This window comes from Podarcis muralis, chromosome 12 (genome assembly GCF_964188315.1).
Source record: "Podarcis muralis chromosome 12, rPodMur119.hap1.1, whole genome shotgun sequence".
Taxonomy (NCBI): Eukaryota; Metazoa; Chordata; class Lepidosauria; order Squamata; family Lacertidae; genus Podarcis; species Podarcis muralis.
The window spans coordinates 3,926,692-3,944,127 of record NC_135666.1 but is presented as its reverse complement, the minus strand read 5'-3'; the positions used below and the strand labels follow the sequence as shown (position 1 = coordinate 3,944,127).

Genomic DNA, 17,436 nt, shown 5'->3' with positions numbered 1-17,436 from the left:
GATCAGCCTTCTTTATGGTCAAACTCATGCTGGTAGCTTCGAGAACACTGTCCAACCATCTCGTCCTCAGTCATCCCCTTCTCCATGTGCCCTCCATCTTTCCCAACATCAGGGTCTTTTCCAGGGAGTCTTCTCATGAAGTGGCCAAAGTATAGGAGCCTCAGTTTCAGGATCTCTCCTCCCAGTGAGCACTCAGGGCTGATTTCCTTAAGAATGGAGAGGTTTCATCTTCTTGCAGTCCATGGGACTCTCAAGAGTCTCCTCCAGCACCAGAATTCAAAAGCATCCATTCTTCGGAGATCAGCCTTCTTTATGGTCCAGCTTTCACTTCCATACATCACTACTGGGAAAACCAGAGCTTTAACTATACGGACCTTTGTTGGCAAGGTGATGTCTCTGCTGTTTATGCTGCTGTCTAGGTTTGTCATCGCTTTTCTCCTGTCTTTTAATTTCAGCAGGCGTCTTTTAATTTCGTGGCTGCTGTCACCATCTGCAGTGATCATGGAGCCCAAGAAAGTAAAATCTCTCACTGCCTCCATTTCTTCCCCTTCTATTTGCCAGAAGGTGATGGGACCAGTTGCCATGATCTTCGTTTTTTTGATGTTGAGCTTCAGACCATATTTTGCGCTCTCCTCTTTCACCCTCATTAAAAGGTTCTTTAATTCCTCCTCACTTTCTGCCATCGAGGTTGTGTCATCTGCATATCTGAGGTTGTTGATATTTCTTCCGGCAATCTTAATTCCGGCTAGGGATTCATCCAGCCCAGCCTTTCGCATGATGAATTCTGCATATAAGTTAACTAAGCAGGGAGACAATATACAGCCTTGCCGTACTCCTTTCCCAATTTTGAACCAATCAGTTGTTCCATATCCAGTTCTAACTGTAGCTTCTTGTCCCACATAGAGATTTCTCAGGAGATAGATGAGGTGATGGTGGGACAGTGTTCTGGAAGCTACGAGCATGAGTTTGACCAAACTGCGGGAGGCAGTGGAAGACAGGAGTGCCTGGCGTGCTCTGGTCCAGGGGGTCAAGAAGAGGCGGACACGACTAAACGACTAAACAACAACAAAAGAGCCCAGTGACCCCTTACTGCAGAACATGGCGGTGGCAACACAGGAATCATATTGTGCTGTAATAAAATCTGCCATCCTTTGAGGTGTCATACGGCTTTTCCACTCCATATGAATGTCTCTATATTTCCACTCTTCTTCAGTGGCGTAGCGTGGGGGGTGCAGGGGGGGCCGGGCGCACCGGGCGCAACATCTGGGGGGGGGGCGCGCTCGCACTCGCAGCACTAAAATCCACGGGTTAGGGGGCGCAAATTACATGCCTTGCCCCGGGTGCTGACAACCCACGCTACGCCACTGCTCTTCTTAATCCGGATTCCCACCAACTACAATTGACGGCCGAAAGTCGCTGTAGAGAACCAGTTAGACTGCATCCCCTTTGCTCCTCTGCCCCGCCCGCTCTGCGCAAGGCGAGACCCATTGCCGCCACCTGCTGGCGAGCGGCGCGATTGCAGTTCTATTGAAGCCATCCCTATAGAGAGGCTCGTAAGCCGTAAGGACTGTGAGCCGCTAGGGGGCGAAGGAGAGACTTCGGGGAAGGAGGAGGCGGGGTTTGGACGCGGTGGCGTCACACGCACGGAGGAGGCGGGTCTTACGAAGCAGAGCGAAGCAGATGGCGGTTTCTGCTTCGGGGCCACCAGGAAAATGGATCTGTCGCCATCCGCGGCGACCGAGTCCAGTCCGCGGCCTGGAGGGGTGCAGGTAGGTACTTTAGTCTCTGGTGTCTTGTGGGGATGCGGCCTTTAACCCGGGTTTGTTGAGTCTCGGCGCTAAACGGGCTGTTGTGTTGGGCCTTATTTTCTGGGTGGACTACAGTTCCCAGAAAGCAGCGCGGCCCTTTCTCCCTAGTCTACATCTATGAGGAGGAATGGGGGATGCTGGGAGTTGTAGTTTAGCTGTTGGGTCTGGTTTTTTTATATGTTGATTTTCCTCTGCTGCATTTTCGAGCCTGTTTTCCCTTTGGGATAGATCTGGCGCTATGAAAAGGCATGCTTTCTCAGCTGTAGGCTGGAATGCACGTGGTGTGGACTAGAAACTTGACTTTTGGAAAAACGAGGTCCAGGGGTGCTTAGAAACAGCCTTTTCCTTTTTTTAAAAAAATCATTTTTATTGATTTTCCAATAAAAAACATCCTATTAATATATCCAATCCTAATACTCCAATTAAAATTAAAAAACCTAAAATTAAAAAAAGTCCAAATTATATTTATTAATTTTTCAGAGCTCCCCATGGTCTGGATCTCTAAAGCAAAAATCTCCACATCTTAGTCCTGCTTCTCGTGGTTTCAGAAACAGCCTTTTCGAATCTGCTTTTACTTTTATTTTTCTTTGCATTCTCCCAATGCCCTGGAAGGAAGATTGTGGTTAGTCACAAAGTTCTCCTTCCATTTTGCACCAGTGGTCTTGGACCCAAAGCCTTGCGCTGCATTCCCCGGTGATCTTTCCAATTCCTCTCCTCCTTTGCTTTGATTTGTTAGGAACAGCCGTGCTTGTGTCCTGCCTGCTGGAGGCGTCCGATTGGCTCCTGCGACGACAAAATGGTGGACTGGAGGAGCCTTTGGGAGCTGGGGAAATTAACGCTACCTTGCAGAGGTAAGAAAGAGTTTCTCTGAAAAGATGTAGAAACAGCAATCCGTGCAGCGCATCTCAGGATAGCGGATAGAAAAAGTTGTAGTTCAAGAACATCGTATGAGCTTCGAAGCTATTCTGTTACAGTGGTGCCTCGCAAGACGAGATTAATTCGTTCCGTAAGTTTTTTCTTCTTGCGAGTTTTTCGTCTTGCGAAGCACGGTTTCCCATAGGAATGCATTAAAAATCAATCAATGCGTTCCTATGGAAACCGCCTTCAGACCAGGTCCGGGGACAGTCTGTCTCCCGACCTCTTCTGAAGGCTGGGGGGGGGGGACACAAGGGCTTTTCTTCCCACCGCCAGCCTTCAGAACAGCCTTCTGAAGGCTGGCGGTGGGAAGAAAAGCCCTTTTCCCCACCTCCCGCCCCGCAAGCTCCGGGGACAGGAGGGCTTTGCTGCTGACCGCCAGCATTTTAAAAGCCCCCGGGCTTCTCCGCTGTCCCGGGGCGATTTTAAAATGCTGGTGGGCGGCAGCGAAGCCTCTGCTGTCCCGGGGCGATTTTAAAATGCTGGCAGGTGGCAGCGAAGGCTTCGCTGCCGCCCGCCAGCAGTTTAAGATCGCCCCGAGACAGCGGAGAAGTCTCCGCTGTCCCTGGAAGGCAGGCGGGGGGGGAGCAAAGACTTTTGCCCCCCGCCGGCCTTCAGAAGAGGTCCAGGACCTCTTCTGAAGGCTGGCGGGGGGCAAAAGTCTTTGCTCCCGACCGCCAGTATTTTAAAAGAGGTCCCCGGAGATTTCCCTATGGGCTTTCTTCTTGTGAAGCAAGCCCATAGGGAAATTTGTCTTGCGGAACGACTCAAAAACGGAAAACTCTTTCGTCTTGCGACTTTTTCGTTTTGCGAGGCGTTCGTCTTGCAAGGCACCACTGTACTTAGTTTATTCTTTGCTATATCACCACAACACATTGGTCTTTGGCTGCCGCTGCACCATATGTTTAAAGCACATGACACCCCTCCGCCCAAAAAAAGAGAGTCCTGGGAACTGTAGTTCTGTGAGGGGGGGAAGCCGTGTGCTTTAAATGTAGGCACGTATGTAGTCTTACACGCTGTGGGTTCTGCTACCCTAGTTTAATTCTTCATCGGATACCACAAACATAAAAGGGGCTCAGCCCCTGCAATAGTGGCCCAAACCATAATATTTGCAGATACCTCTGTGTGTGTGTAAAGTGTTGTACTAGATTTGAACTTGCATGTCTGAGGTGGGGAAGGGAGGCAAAGCAGCAATCTTATCCGACTCAGGAGCTGGGCTGGAAGGTATTTCTCCTCCTGAGCCTCCAGCACCAAGCAATGTTAACCCCGAATCTCAGTCACATACATGGTAACTGGACTTCTTAAATTGCTCGCAGTCGGACAATTCCCAGTCGCAAACGCACCTGGCGTCTGCCTGATGTCAGACACTGCTTAGCAGAAAACAGTACAGTCGTATCTTGGGTTACAGACGCTTTAGGTTGCGCACTGAACCCAGAAGTACCAGATACGGGTAACTTCTGGGTTTTGACGCATGCGCAGAACCACTAAATTGTGCTATGCGCAGAAGTGCCAAATCGCAACCCGCGCGTGTGCAGACACGGTGCTGCAGGTTGCGAATGTGCCTCCCGCACAGATCACGTTCGCAACCCGAGCGTCCGCTGTACTAGGCCAGAGAGAGAGACATGCACAGTGCACATCATAACCGTCCATTGTTGGTGCATTTGATCCAGAACTTCCACTTCTTAACCTCCGGTGCAAAGGATAGAGATCTCAAAAGCAAAGATCGGGCTGCACTCGTAAGACAACCTTTCCCAACCTATTGTCCCACCAGAAGATGTTGATCTCCAATGCCCATGAGTCCAAGTCTGCACCACTCTGCAGGTCTAGACAATGTGGCCTTGCTGGTGGGAGTCCAGCGTCCTCTGAGTGGCAAAATATTTGGGAGGTTGTTGTAGCAAGATTGCGGGCCTTTCACGTTAGGAGGGTTGTGTAGTGCTGAGTTCTTCCCCTGCCTGTTGCGCTAGGTCTAAATAGTAACGCAACGAAAAGGAGGCATTTATTTATTTCGTAAAATTCACACACTGCTTTCTTGGGAAAAAACCCCGAACCCTCAAAGCGGTTTACAAAAAAATAAAGCAACGAAATACAGTCGTACCTTGGAAGTCTAACAGAATCCGTTCCAGAAGGCAGTTCGACTTGCAAAACGTTCAACTTCCAAAGCGCAGCTTCTGATTCAATCGGAAACCCCGTCAGATGTTCAGCTTCCAAAAGAACGTTCAAAAACCAAAACGCTCACTTCCAGTTTGCGATCGTTTGGGAGCCAGAACGTTCGACTCCTGAGGCGTTCGGGAGCCGAGGTAGGACTGTAATAAGAATTAGTAACAATAATTTAAGACTTTGGCAAAGTTAAAAGAAGAACGGTAGGCTAGAAACAGATTAAAACTCGCACCAGCTTTCTAAACACAGGAATAGGGAATGCTAAACCATTCTATGTTATTTTTGTCCCCCTCCCATTTGCAGATTCTCTTTGTGATGGTGCCATTTAGAGAGGAACTTGGCAAAGAAGACTGCGATGTTCCGCATGCTTACAAGAAAATCCAGTGGCCTTCCTGACGAAGGTGCCAGGCCGTAAGTCTCCTGCTCAAAACGGTTCTGAAATATGGGCCGCCCGTTTCTCCTCGCAAGCCTTCCAGCATGGTTGGGTCTGCGCTGTGACCCTGATCATTCCTGCAGTGCTTGCCAGAGCAGTTGTGAGATGGTTTGAGGCCCCCCTCTGCCCCAACCTCGGAGGGAGGTTATAGAAATCTCGGCCAAGCCCTTTCTTGGCAAGCTGCTGAGTTGCAGGCTTCCCGTTTCACTCCTCACCCCTGGTCTCCCAGAACCAAGAGAGGCGTGAAGAGGGCAGAGGAGAAGTTAGCTTTGTGCAGGCGCAGTCTCTGATTGCTTGGGGAAAACCCTGGAGAGGAGGGGAATTTGTGGTGAGGCAGGGACCTTCAGTTTCCGCAGCTGCTTCATGGAGGCAAGACTGCCGGAGATGAGTCGCTGTGCTCACTAGGCACTCTTGTGCGGATCCTGGTTTCGGTAATAAATAGTAAATAGTAACGCAGCGAAAAGGAAGCATTTATTTATTTCATAAAATTCATACACTGATTGCTTGGAAAAAAACCCGAACCCTCAAAGTGGTTTTCAAAAATAAAGCAATGAAATACAGTCATACCTCGGAAGTTGAACAGAATCCGTTCCGGAAGTCCGTTCAACTTGCAAAACGTTCAACTTCCAAAGCGTGGCTTCTGATTCAGTCGGAAGCCCCGTCAGATGTTCAGCTTCCAAAAGAACGTTCAGAAACCAAAACACTTCCAGTTTTCGATGGTTTGGGAGCCAGAACGTTTGAATCCCAAGGTGTTAGGGAACCAAGGTACGACTGTAATAAGAATTAATAACAATAATTTCAGACTGGCAAAGTTAAAAGAAGAACGGTAGGCTAGAAACAGATTAAAACTCGCACCAGCTTTCTAAACACAGGAATAGGGAATGCTGAACCATTCTATATTATTTTTGTCCCCCTCCCCTTTGCAGATTCTCTTTGTGATGGTGCCATTTAGAGAGGAACTTGGCTAAGAAGACTGCGATGTTCCGCATGCTTACAAGAAAATCCAGTTGGCCTTCCTGACGAAGGTGCCAGGCTGTAAGTCTCCTGCTCAAAACGGCTCTGAAATATGGGCCGCCCGTTTCTCCTCGCAAGCCTTCCAGCATGGCTGGGTCTGCGCTGTGACCCTGATCATTCCTGCAGTGCTTGCCAGAGCAGTTGTGAGATGGTTTGAGGCCTCCCTCTGCCCCAACTTCGGAGGGAGGTTATAGAAATCTCGGCCAAGCCCTTTCCTGGCAGGCTGCTGAGTTGCAGGCTTCCCGTTTCACTCCTCACCCCTGGTCTCCCAGAACCAAGAGAGGCGTGAAGAGGGCAGAGGAGAAGTTAGCTTCGTGCAGGCGCAGTCTCTGATTGCTTGGGGAAAACCCTGGAGAGGAGGGGAATTTGTGGTGAGGCAGGGACCTTCAGTTTCCGTAGCTGCTTCATGGAGGCAAGACTGCCGGAGATGAGTCGCTGTGCTCACTAGGCACTCTTGTGCGGATCCTGGTTTCGGTAATAAAAAGTTAATAGTAACGCAACGAAAAGGAAGCATTAATTTATTTCATAATATTCATACACTGCTTGCTTGGAAAAAACCCCAAACCCTCAAAGTGGTTTTCAAAAATAAAGCAATGAAATACAGTCATACCTCGGAAGTCGAACAGAATCCGTTCCTTCCAAAGCGCGGCTTCTGATTCAGTTGGAAGCCCCGTCAGATGTTCAGCTTCCAAAAGAACGTTCAAAAACCAAAACACTCACTTCCAGTTTTCGATGGTTTGGGAGCCAGAACGTTTGAATCCCAAGGTGTTAGGGAGCCAAGGTACGACTGTAATAAGAATTAGTAACAATAATTTAAGACTGGCAAAGTTAAAAGAAGAACGGTAGGCTAGAAACAGATTAAAACTCGCACCAGCTTTCTAAACACAGGAATAGGGAATGCTGAACCATTCTATGTTATTTTTGTCCCCCTCCTCTTTGCAGATTCTCTTTGTGATGATGTCATTTAGAGAGGAACTTGGCTAAGAAGACAGCGATGTTCCGCATGCTTACAAGATAATCCAGTTGGCCTTCCTGACGAAGGTGCCAGGCTGTAAGTGTCCTGCTCAAAACGGCTCTGAAATATGGGCCGCCCGTTTCTCCTCGCAAGCCTTCCAGCATGGCTGGGTCTGCGCTGTGACCCTGATCATTCCTGCAGTGCTTGCCAGAGCAGTTGTGAGATGGTTTGAGGCCTCCCTCTGCCCCGACTTCGGAGGGAGGTTATAGAAATCTCGGCCAAGCCCTTTCCTGGGAGGCTGCTGAGCTGCAGGCTTCCCGTTTCACTCCTCACCCCTGGTCTCCCAGAACCAAGAGAGGCGTGAAGAGGGCAGAGGAGAAGTTAGCTTCGTGCAGGCGTGGTCTCCTATTGCTTGGGGGAAACCCTGGAGTGGAAGGGAATTAGGCAGCTGTGGTGAGGCAGTTAAAAACTCCAACTTGCTCAGTGTTATTTACTGCTGTCTCGCTCCTGTCAGGAGGGGAGGGAGTTAAAAAGGAACTTGATAGCGCCACGCACCCTTCCTCATTTCATCTCGCTTCTAGGCTTAGCTGGACAAGATCTCTACCTCCTCAGTCCCAACAATAGCCATTCATTTCTCTGTCTCTTTAGTTCAAGATGTGAGCTCGGATCACGTTGGATCCAGCAGCGCTGAGTGAAGTGGATCCTTCCCTAGTGACCTTCTCAGACCACACCGCCTGGCAATTAACCCACCAGACAGACTTGAGTCCCAGCTCTGAACAGTGTTTCAGCTCCGCGAAAGGTGAACAATTTGCTCTTGGTACTCTGCTAGATTGGTAAAGGAAAAACATTTTATATGTGATACAACACTGTGGCACCAGATGGCGCTGTGGCGTCCTGTTTTTGCCAACCTGATTTCTCATTATAAAGGTCATTTTTTTCTGAAACCCTTTCTTGATGTGTCTAAATCCCGCCTTGGCTTGAGGCGTTTCAAAATCTGAGAACTCATTGAGGCTGCTTCGCAGCTTTTTTATGTTGTGAACCGCCCTAAAACCTGCAGGTCTTTAGGGCAGAACACAAATTTAATAAATAACCCTTGATCTCTGGGGCTTTCCAGTGGCAGATTGCGTTGGTCTGTCTGCAACTGTCCAGTCTCCCAAGATGGTGCAAGATTTCCCAGTTGAGAAAGTGTTGTAAACAATAAAAATCTGCCCTTATTCCCTTCTGGGGGACACAGGAGCCCTTCTAGAGTCCTTTGCAGGTTCTCCATTGGTCGAAGAAAATAACAGAGGCCAACCAGAGAATATTGAGAAGCAAAGCAGCTTCTAAGCCTGATCTTTATTGATCTGTTGCAACAGGGTGCTCCCTTCACACGCAGGAAAGGAGGAGGAACCCAGAACAATGGCACGCAAGGCCTTATATAAAAGGTAAAGGTACTCCTGCCCGTACGGGCCAGTCTTGACAGACTCTGGGGTTGTGCGCTCATCTCACTCTATAGGCCGGGGGCCAGCGCTGTCCGGAGACACTTCCGGGTCACGTGGCCGGCGTGACAAGCTGCATCTGGCGAGCCAGCGCAGCACACAGAAACGCCGTTTACCTTCCCGCTAGAAAGCGGTCCCTATTTATCTACTTGCACCCGGGGGTGCTTTCGAACTGCTAGGTTGGCAGGCGCTGGGACCGAGCAGCGGGAGCGCACCCCGCCGCGGGGATTCGAACCGCCGACCTTTCGATTGGCAAGCCCTAGGCGCTGAGGCTTTTACCCACAGCGCCACCCGCGTCCCTATAAGGCATTATATAGATATTTGAAATTCCCTGCCCTGGAGCTCAAGACCACCCCTCCATATATCATACTTACATCACAGAAGGGGTGTAACCCAAAACCACCCCCCAGATACATCATACTTACATCACGGAACAGGTGGTCTACAACAGAAATTTGAATGTTGTTTTTCCTGTCTGCCAGGTTATCTGATAAATCCTTACCTGGTTGCCTTTCCTGGTATTCTGTCACCCTTTGAAATGGTGATTACTAAATTCTGTGACAAGGAAGGTTTTTTCCACCGTGTTTGCTTGGTACGTTTATGAACATTTATTATAGATCTTTAAGACCTTAGAATTCTTATTACAAAAGCTTGAAGCTTCTGCATCTGTACAACAAGGCTGGTGGACCTCTGCCTTTCCAGTTATGTTTGCACTACATATCCCAGTGTGAGGTCCAGCCCCGAGGGCCTTCTGGCGGTTCCCTCATTGCGAGAAGCAAAGCTACAGGGAACCAGGCAGAGGGCCTTTTCAGTAGTGGCGCTCACCCTGTGGAACGCCCTCCCACCAGATGTCAAAGCGATAAACAACTACCTGACATTCAGAAGACATCTTAAGGCAGCCCTGTTCAGGGAAGTTTTTAACATGTGATATTTTACTGTATTTGTGGTTTTTATGGAAGCCGCCCAGAGTGGCTGGGGAGGCCCATCCAGATGGGCAGGGTATAAATAATAAATTATTATTATTATTATTATTATTATTATTATTATTATTATTATTATTATTATTATTAGAATTTTATGGTCCTAGATATATGGTAACATTCATAACCGCACATACATAGATCAGCACAGGAAGACCAACCTGGAACCATTTTGATTCCTAAACTGACCAAATGTTTTCTCTGCAAGGTCAAAATGGAAAAGCCTCCCCCCCCCCAATTGTCTTTTCCTTCACAAATCCTGTCTCAAGGGTATGTCTGTGTTTGAATAAGGGTGAGAGCCTTATCGTTACAAAAGACTGGCCAAGCTCCTCAGGCAATCCAGTCAAGTAACTTGCCAGACAGGAAATAAACAAGGATAAGAGAAAAACAATATTGAAATTTTAAGACCACCTTTTCTGTGATGTATCTGAGGGGTGGTCTTAGGTTACACCCCTTCTGTGATGTATGTATAATGTTTCTGGGGGTGGTCTTGATCTACAGGATGGGAATTTCAAAAGTCTTTATAAGCCCTTGCACAGCATTTTTGTGTGTCTTCCTCCATTCCTGCGTGTGAGGGGAGCACCCTGTTGCAACAGATCAATAAAGATCGGGCTTACTTGCCGCTTTGCTTCTCAATATTCTCTGGTTGGCCTGTTATTTTCTTCTACCAATAGGGAACCTATGTAAGGACTCTATATGGGCTCTTGGATACCCCATAAGGGAAAAGGGCACATTTTTATTTACAACACCAGCATTCCTGAGCAGTGGCCATGTTGTCTGGGGGCTGATGGGAGTTTGACAGCAGCTGGAGGACCTTTGCTTCATCGCCCCTAGCCTAAGGCAGATGGGGATTCTTCATGTCGAAGAATACTGACCTAACAGCAGCTCTTGGGACAGAGGTTGTGTGTCTGTCTTTGCCTTCTCCTTCTTCTCCCGCAAGCCTTCCAGCGTGGCTCGGTCGTGCCCGTGACCCTGATCATTCCTGTAGCGCTTGCAAGAGCAAATCTGTGACGTTTGAGGCCTCCCTCTGCTCTGTCTTGGGGATGAGGTTATAGAAATCTCAGACAAGCGTTTCCCAGGAGAATCGGGTGCCAAAGAAGGCGCAGCTGCTGCGGTGAGAACAGGGCAAGCTGAGGGGCCTGAGACTTTTAAAACCATCTTGCAGTCAGTCTCGTCAGCCGCAGGGCTGTCTAATCTGGAAATCTGTTGCCAGTGGAGATGAAAACGAGTTTATACATCTCTTTCAAGAAGCAAACTAGCAAAACCCTTTTTGTTTTGAACGGGTGCTTTTGTTGGACGAGAGAATCTTTCTTTAGTTGCTGTCCTGGGTGCATTCATTTGAACCGAGTGGAATTTGCTTCTGAGGAGGGAGTGCATCTGCTCAGACTTTGCGTTTAGATTTGGAGAGGCTTGGGTTGACAGTCGTTTCAGAGGGGTGGCAAAAGTGAGGGCTCCTGAGCTCCTGAATGGGGTCACTGTGCCCCTGAAGGACCAGGTGCGCAGCCTGGGAGTCATTCTGGACTCATAGCTGTCCATGGAGGCGCAGGTCAATACTGTGTCCAGGACAGCTGTCTACCAGCCCCATCTGGTACGCTGGATGAGCCCCTCCCTGCCCACAGATTGTCTCGCTAGAGTGCTTCATGCAATCTCCCGCTTGGACTCCTGCAATGCGCTCTACGTGGGGCTCCCTTTGAAGGTGACCCAGAAACTACAACTAATCCAGAATGTAGCAGCTAGACTGGTGACAGGGAGCGGCCGCCGAGGCCACATAACACCGGTCTTGAAAGACCTACACTGGCTCCCAGTACGTTTCCGAGCACAATTCAAAGTGTTGGCGCTGACCTTTAAAGCCCTAAACAGCCTCAGTCCTGTATACCTGAAGGAGCGTCTCCACCCCCATCGTTCTGCCCGGACGCTGAGGTCCAGCGCCGAGGGCCTTCTTGCGGTTCCCTCACTGGGAGAAGCCAAATTACAGTAAACCAGGCAGAGGGCCTTCTCAGTAGTGGCACCCGCCCTGTGGAACGCCTTCCCACCAGATGTCAAAGAGAAAAACAACTACCAGATTTTTAGAAAACATCTGAAGGCAGCCCTGTTTAGGGAAGCTTTTAATGTTTGATGCATTACTTTATTTTAATATTCTGTTGGAAGCCGCCCAGAGTGGCTGGGGAAACCCAGCTAGATGGGCGGGGTATAAATAATAATTATTATTATTGTTAATTAATTATTACTGTTGTGGGAGAGGAAGGGAAAGGAGATTGTTAGCCGCTTTGAGACTCCTTAAGGTAGTGATAAAGCGGGATATCAAATCCAAACTCTTCTCTTCTTCTTTCTCAGCTAGATCTTTCAGCATCACTGTGCAGATTTTAAAGCTCCTGCCTGTTTTGTCTTCCAGAACCCTGGAGAAAGAGGTGCTGAGCAGAGCAGTGCAGCTGCTAGGATAAGTGACTGATCCCTGCTCAACAACTGCTGTTGCCTTAATATCTGAGCCCGACCAGCCGGCTGTTGCGTTTAACCCGTGGGCGCGGCGTTGCGCTTTCCCCCGGCTCACCCATCCCGTTCTGAGTCATTTCGCTGGGTGACAAAATCTGGGCAGAATGGCAAACCTGAAAGAGGAAGTCTCTGGTCATAGCGCAAGATTCTTTTAATAAATAAGCAAATGCAGTAAATCGTGCGGCGTTTTGTCTCTTGTGGGGGGGGCGGGATTTGGCTTTTTTCCTCTGCTCTGAAAAGGAAGTGCTTTTGCAAAGGGCTTCTGGGCTGAGCTCCGGGCATCGGGGTGCGGGCAGGTAATCGGGCATCTTACTAAGCTGTTTCCTGTCTGTGTGTGCTTGCCTCGCCACTTCCTCTATTCGAAGGAAGAAGGAAATTCGCTCACCCTGAAAAACATTTGCCATTTTTCCCCAACTGCTTTTATCTACTGGACTAGTTAGCTGCAAAGAGGGAAGGCGCAGTTGTTTAGAAGCTGGAGGGCCAAGGTTAAACTGTGGAACTCACTCCTGCAGCGATTGTGGGGAATTTTAGGACCATGGGCACATTTTGCCTGGTTGTGGGTTCCCCATCACCCTCTCGTTAGTTGGGGCTCCCTTTCCAAGCCGTTCAGACGTGCAAAATTGGATCACAACCTTATTGCACCACTTCTTCAAAATCTGCAAAATTCGCTTTGTAGCAAAGGAGTATATTATTATAGCTGTATGTTTACTTACATCCCACGTTTCCCCCAGACTCAATGTGGCATAAACAAACAGGGAAAAATGCACAAAGCGAAAAAACAAAAAAGTGCAATAGTTAAGAGGAGTTAAATCAAATAGAATTAAAGCAATCTGGGAACAAATGATGAAAATGCAAATAATAGGAGCAATGCAGCACTATTAAAGCCCTTTCCTTCGCACAGGCTTGTTGGAATAAAACAGTCTTCATCTGCTGGTGGAAGGAAAATGAGGAGGGAGCCGTTCTGGCATGTATAGGGTCGCATTTGCAGAATTTGGGAGTAACCTAGCAAGGAAGTCTCAGCTGCCTACAACTATCCCCGCTCAATAATTGGTTGCAGTTCTTTTGAGGCAGCCCAAACTGGATGTAACTTAAGTCATATAGGTAAAGGGACCCCTGACCATTAGGTCCAGTCGTGGCCGACTGGGGTTGTGGCGCTCATCTCGCTTTATTGGCTGAGGGAGCCTGCGTTTGTCCGCAGACAGCTTCCGGGTCATGCGGCCAGCATGACTAAGCCTCTTCTGGCAAACCAGAGCAGCATACGGGAACGCCGTTTACCTTTCCGCCAGAGCGGTACCTATTTATCTACTTGCACTTTGATGTCCTTTCAAACTGCTAGGTTGGCAGGAGCAGGGACCGAGCAACGGGAGCTCATCCCGTCGCGGGGATTCGAACTGCCGACCTTCTGGTTGGCAAGTCCTAGGCTCAGTGGTTTAGACCACAGCACCACCCGCGTCCCTTAACTTATAACTTAAGTCATATAGTAACTCTGTAATAATTCTCAGCCCCAGAGGGCGGCTGCTTCTGCCGGCTGATTCAGCAGGGATGGTTTAGGACTCTCTGATCTGAGCTAGAAGCACTTTCTTGTGCAAAGGCCTCTCGCAGAAGGGAGGAAATTACATCACTAGCCACAGGCCAGCGCTGAATGGCGGGGTGGCCGAGCGAGTGCTGCAAAATCGAACCGCAGAGGGTGCAAGCATCTCTTTCAAACTGGACAAAGCAAGGGAGAGGCTGTGTCTTCTCATCGGTCGTCCTGCTAGGACACTGTCCCTAAAAGTCTTTTAATTGCTCCATCGCCTGCCTGGTTCAAAATGGAGAAGAGAACAGAAATGGCACAAGGGATTGGAGGAAATGCTCTTGGGGAGATGGGGACGAAAATGGGGTTTTTAGGGTCAGTTGGGGTGGGAATAAGAAACGTCCCTATTTTCATCGGAGGAAATTTGGAAGACGTGTAAATGTGTGACTGTTCCATTTCAGAACTTCCTGGCCAGGGGACACGGGTGGTGCTGTGGGTTAAACCACAGAGCCTAGGACTTGCCGATCAGAAGGTCGGCAGTTCGAATCCCCGTGATGGGGTGAGCTCCCGTTGCTCGGTCCCTGCTCCTGCCAACCTAGCAGTTCGAAATCACACCAGTGCAAGTAGATAAATAGGTACCGCTCCAGCGGGAAGGTAAATGGCATTTCCGTGCGCTGCTCTGGTTTGCCAGAAGCGGCTTAGTCATGCTGGCCACATGAGCCGGAAGCTGTACGCCGGCTCCCTCGGCCAGTACAGTGAGTCAGCCACGACTGGACCTATTGGTCAGGGGTCCCTTTACCTTCACCTATAGCAAGAAAGGGGTGGAATAACTTGTCTCTCTTTCTCCACACAAAGTCCCTGTGTTATAAACCTCTGGTGGCTTTTTACCATATGTGGTAGGAATGTGGAGAAATAAAAAAATTCTGGGAAACGATATATAAAGAGTTGAAGAAAATGTTTAAATTATCATTTGTAAAAATAAAACCAGAATCGTTTCTGTTAGGGATTGTAGGAAAAGACTTGCCAAAGAAAATAAAGGACTTATTTATGTATGCGACAATGGCGGTGAGAGTCTTAATAGCACAAGGATGGAAGAATGAGGAAATCCCGACAAAAGAACAGTGGCAAGAAATCGGTGGGTTTTGCAGAATTGGCAAAATTGACATGATACAAACTGCGAGACAAGGACAACTGTGACTTTATAATAATAATAATAATAATAATAATTTATTATTTATACCCCGCCCATCTGGCTGGGCCTCCCCAGCCACTCTGGGCGGCTTCCATAAAAACCAAAAATACAGTAAAATCACATGTTAAAAACTTCCCTGAACAGGGCTGCCTTAAGATGTCTTCTGAATGTCAGGTAGTTGTTTATCGCTTTGACATCTGCTGGAAGGGCGTTCCACAGGGCGGGCGCCACTACCGAGAAGGCCCTCTGCCTGGTTCCCTGTAGCTTTGCTTCTCGCAATGAGGGAACCGCCAGAAGGCCCTCTTTAAAGAAGAATGGGAATTCTTTACAAATTACGGTGGACACTCGGGTTGCGAACGTTCGCCACCTGCAGCGTCCGCAACCCGCAGCGCTGCGATTCAGCGTTTCTGCGCATGCGCAAAGTGCGATTGGCGCTTCTGTGCATGCGCAAAGTGCCAGAACCCGGAAGTAACCCATTCCAGTGCTTCGGCACATCTGTAACCCGAAAACGCGCAACCTGAAGCGTCTGTAACCCGAAGTATGACTGTACTTTAAAAAACGAACAAAATGAATTGGCAGGCTTTGAATAAACATACACAAATTTATTGACGGTTGACAGATAGATAATTTAAGGATCTTTACCATCTTACAATAAGCAGAGAATAACACGTGTTGAAAAATCAGAGAGGAGCTGAGGGAACTTTCTTCTAGGGAGGGGGGAAAACGGTGGAAAAATGAAGATGATATGTTGTGATAATTTGTTATGTAAAATTCTTAATAAAACTATTTTTTAAAAAAATAAAATAAAAATAAACCTCTGGTGGCACCCCCTCTCCTTAGTCATCGTTCGTGTGAGTTTGGTCTATGGGCTGCAAGGGCGCAATTTTTTTTTCCATGCACGACGACACCCGAGCGAGCGGAAACGCAAGCTTCTCAGAAGTCCCAGCTAACCACAGGTCTCCACCCTCGCCTCTCTGAAGGAAGCGCCGACTTGAGTCATTTGCTTTCGGTCTGCCAGTGGTGGGATCCGGCGGCCCCACAAGCCTCTCTCTCTTTCTCTCTCCCCATCTCTGCACCCTTCACGCGGCGAATCATGGCCGAGCATGAAAGCCTGGAGTTTGGGAAGGCCGATTTTGTCCTCCTAGACCAGGTCACCATGGAAGACTTCATGGAGAACCTGAAGCTGAGGTAACTACCTGGAAGTCCCGAGGGTTGCGAAAGATGGCGGGGGTCAGTTGTGTGGGGCCTGTGGGACTCACCGCCTCAGGATATGGCTAGGGAGGGTCGCTGGCAAGAGACTGAAGAGGAGACTCAGGAAGAGAGCTGCTGGATCAGGTCCAAGGCTGGCTTCCCATTTCCCAGAGTGGCCAGCCACAGCCATTTAGCTGCAACTGCTGCGTTGCAGGCGGGTCAGGCTAGATGACCACTGCTGTCCCCTCCAGCTCCACAGCTCTTTGATTTTCCACAGCTGACGGGTAATCTACCTCTCCTTTAAATCAGAACCAGTGAAGGCGGTGAAGGTCCTGTGTGAGTGCCCGGAGGCGGTTGGAGGATGGATGGCGGCTAACAGATTGAGGTTGAATCCTGACAAGACAGAAGTACTGTTTTGGGGGGACAGGAGGCAGGAAGGTGTGGGGGATTCCCTGGTCCTGATTGGGGTGACAGTGCCCCTGAAGGACCAGGCGCGCAGCCTGGGAGTCATTTTGGACTCACAGCTGTCCATGGAGGCGCAGGTCAATTCTGTGTCCAGGGCAGCTGTCTACCAGCTCCATCTGGTACGCAGAATGAGACCCTACCTTTCCGCAGACTGTCTCGCCAGAGTGGTGCATGCTCTGGTTATCTCCCGCTTGGACTACTGCAATGCGCTTTACGTGAGGCTACCTTTGAAGGTGACCCAGAAACTGCAATTAATACAGAATGCAGCAGCTAGACTGGTGACTGGGAGTGGCCGCCAAGACCACATAACACCGGTCTTGAAAGATCTGCATTGGCTCCCAGTACTTTTCCGAGCACAATTCAAAGTGTTGGTGCTGACCTTTAAAGCCCTAAACGGCCTCGGTCCAGTATACCTGAAGGAGCGTCTCCACCCCCATTGTTCAGCCCGGACACTGAGGTCCAGCTCCGAGGGCCTTCTGGTGGCTCCCTCCCTGCGAGAAGTGAGGTTACAGGGAACCAAGCAGAGGGCCTTCTCGGTGGTGGCGCCCGCCCTGTGGAACGCCCTCCCACCAGATGTCAAGGAAATAAGCAGCTATCTTCTCTTTAAAAGACATCTGAAGGCAGCCCTGTTCAGGGAAGTTTTTAATATTTAATGCTGTATTGTTTTTAAAACTTGATTGGGAGCCGCCCAGAGTGGCTGGGGAAACTCAGCCAGATGGGCGGGGTATAAATAATAAATTATTATTATTATTATTATGTTTTATCGAATACTCCATCTTTCCTGCAATGAACTCAGCGCGTGCTATGAGGTTCTGTCAACCTTCCCCCATTTTATCTTCACAACA

General features: G+C 49.0%; 1 protein-coding gene, 1 long non-coding RNA gene and 4 other non-coding genes across 9 annotated transcripts in view; all 6 read left to right on the top strand.

Annotated features, from left to right (window-relative positions):
- Nucleotides 1–1,621: 1,621 nt before the first annotated feature.
- Nucleotides 1,622–12,406, top strand: LOC114607560 (uncharacterized). Of its 4 annotated transcripts, XR_013394758.1 has the most exons (7): nucleotides 1,622–1,769; nucleotides 2,545–2,659; nucleotides 5,184–5,291; nucleotides 6,240–6,348; nucleotides 7,270–7,378; nucleotides 7,931–8,081; nucleotides 12,133–12,406. It is a non-coding gene; the product is annotated as an uncharacterized LOC114607560 (long non-coding RNA). The 4 variants fall into 4 exon arrangements; XR_013394759.1 differs by lacking the exon at nucleotides 6,240–6,348; XR_013394761.1 differs by lacking the exon at nucleotides 7,270–7,378.
- Nucleotides 5,342–5,479, top strand: LOC144325001 (small nucleolar RNA SNORA9). The gene has a single exon (XR_013390301.1). It is a non-coding gene; the product is annotated as a small nucleolar RNA SNORA9 (small nucleolar RNA).
- Nucleotides 6,399–6,536, top strand: LOC114607955 (small nucleolar RNA SNORA9). The gene has a single exon (XR_003709273.2). It is a non-coding gene; the product is annotated as a small nucleolar RNA SNORA9 (small nucleolar RNA).
- On the top strand, nucleotides 7,429–7,566 carry LOC114607953 (small nucleolar RNA SNORA9). The gene has a single exon (XR_003709271.2). It is a non-coding gene; the product is annotated as a small nucleolar RNA SNORA9 (small nucleolar RNA).
- Nucleotides 10,674–10,810, top strand: LOC114607956 (small nucleolar RNA SNORA9). The gene has a single exon (XR_003709274.2). It is a non-coding gene; the product is annotated as a small nucleolar RNA SNORA9 (small nucleolar RNA).
- Nucleotides 12,407–15,243: 2,837 nt separating the features above from the next.
- Nucleotides 15,244–17,436, top strand: part of LOC114607764 (unconventional myosin-Ig-like) — an 86,504-nt gene continuing 84,311 nt past the window's right edge. The window contains exon 1 of the mRNA XM_028751196.2: nucleotides 15,244–16,123. Coding sequence (XP_028607029.2) covers nucleotides 16,029–16,123 — 95 coding nt within the window. The 5' untranslated portion in view covers nucleotides 15,244–16,028. The remainder of the gene's footprint in view (nucleotides 16,124–17,436) is intronic.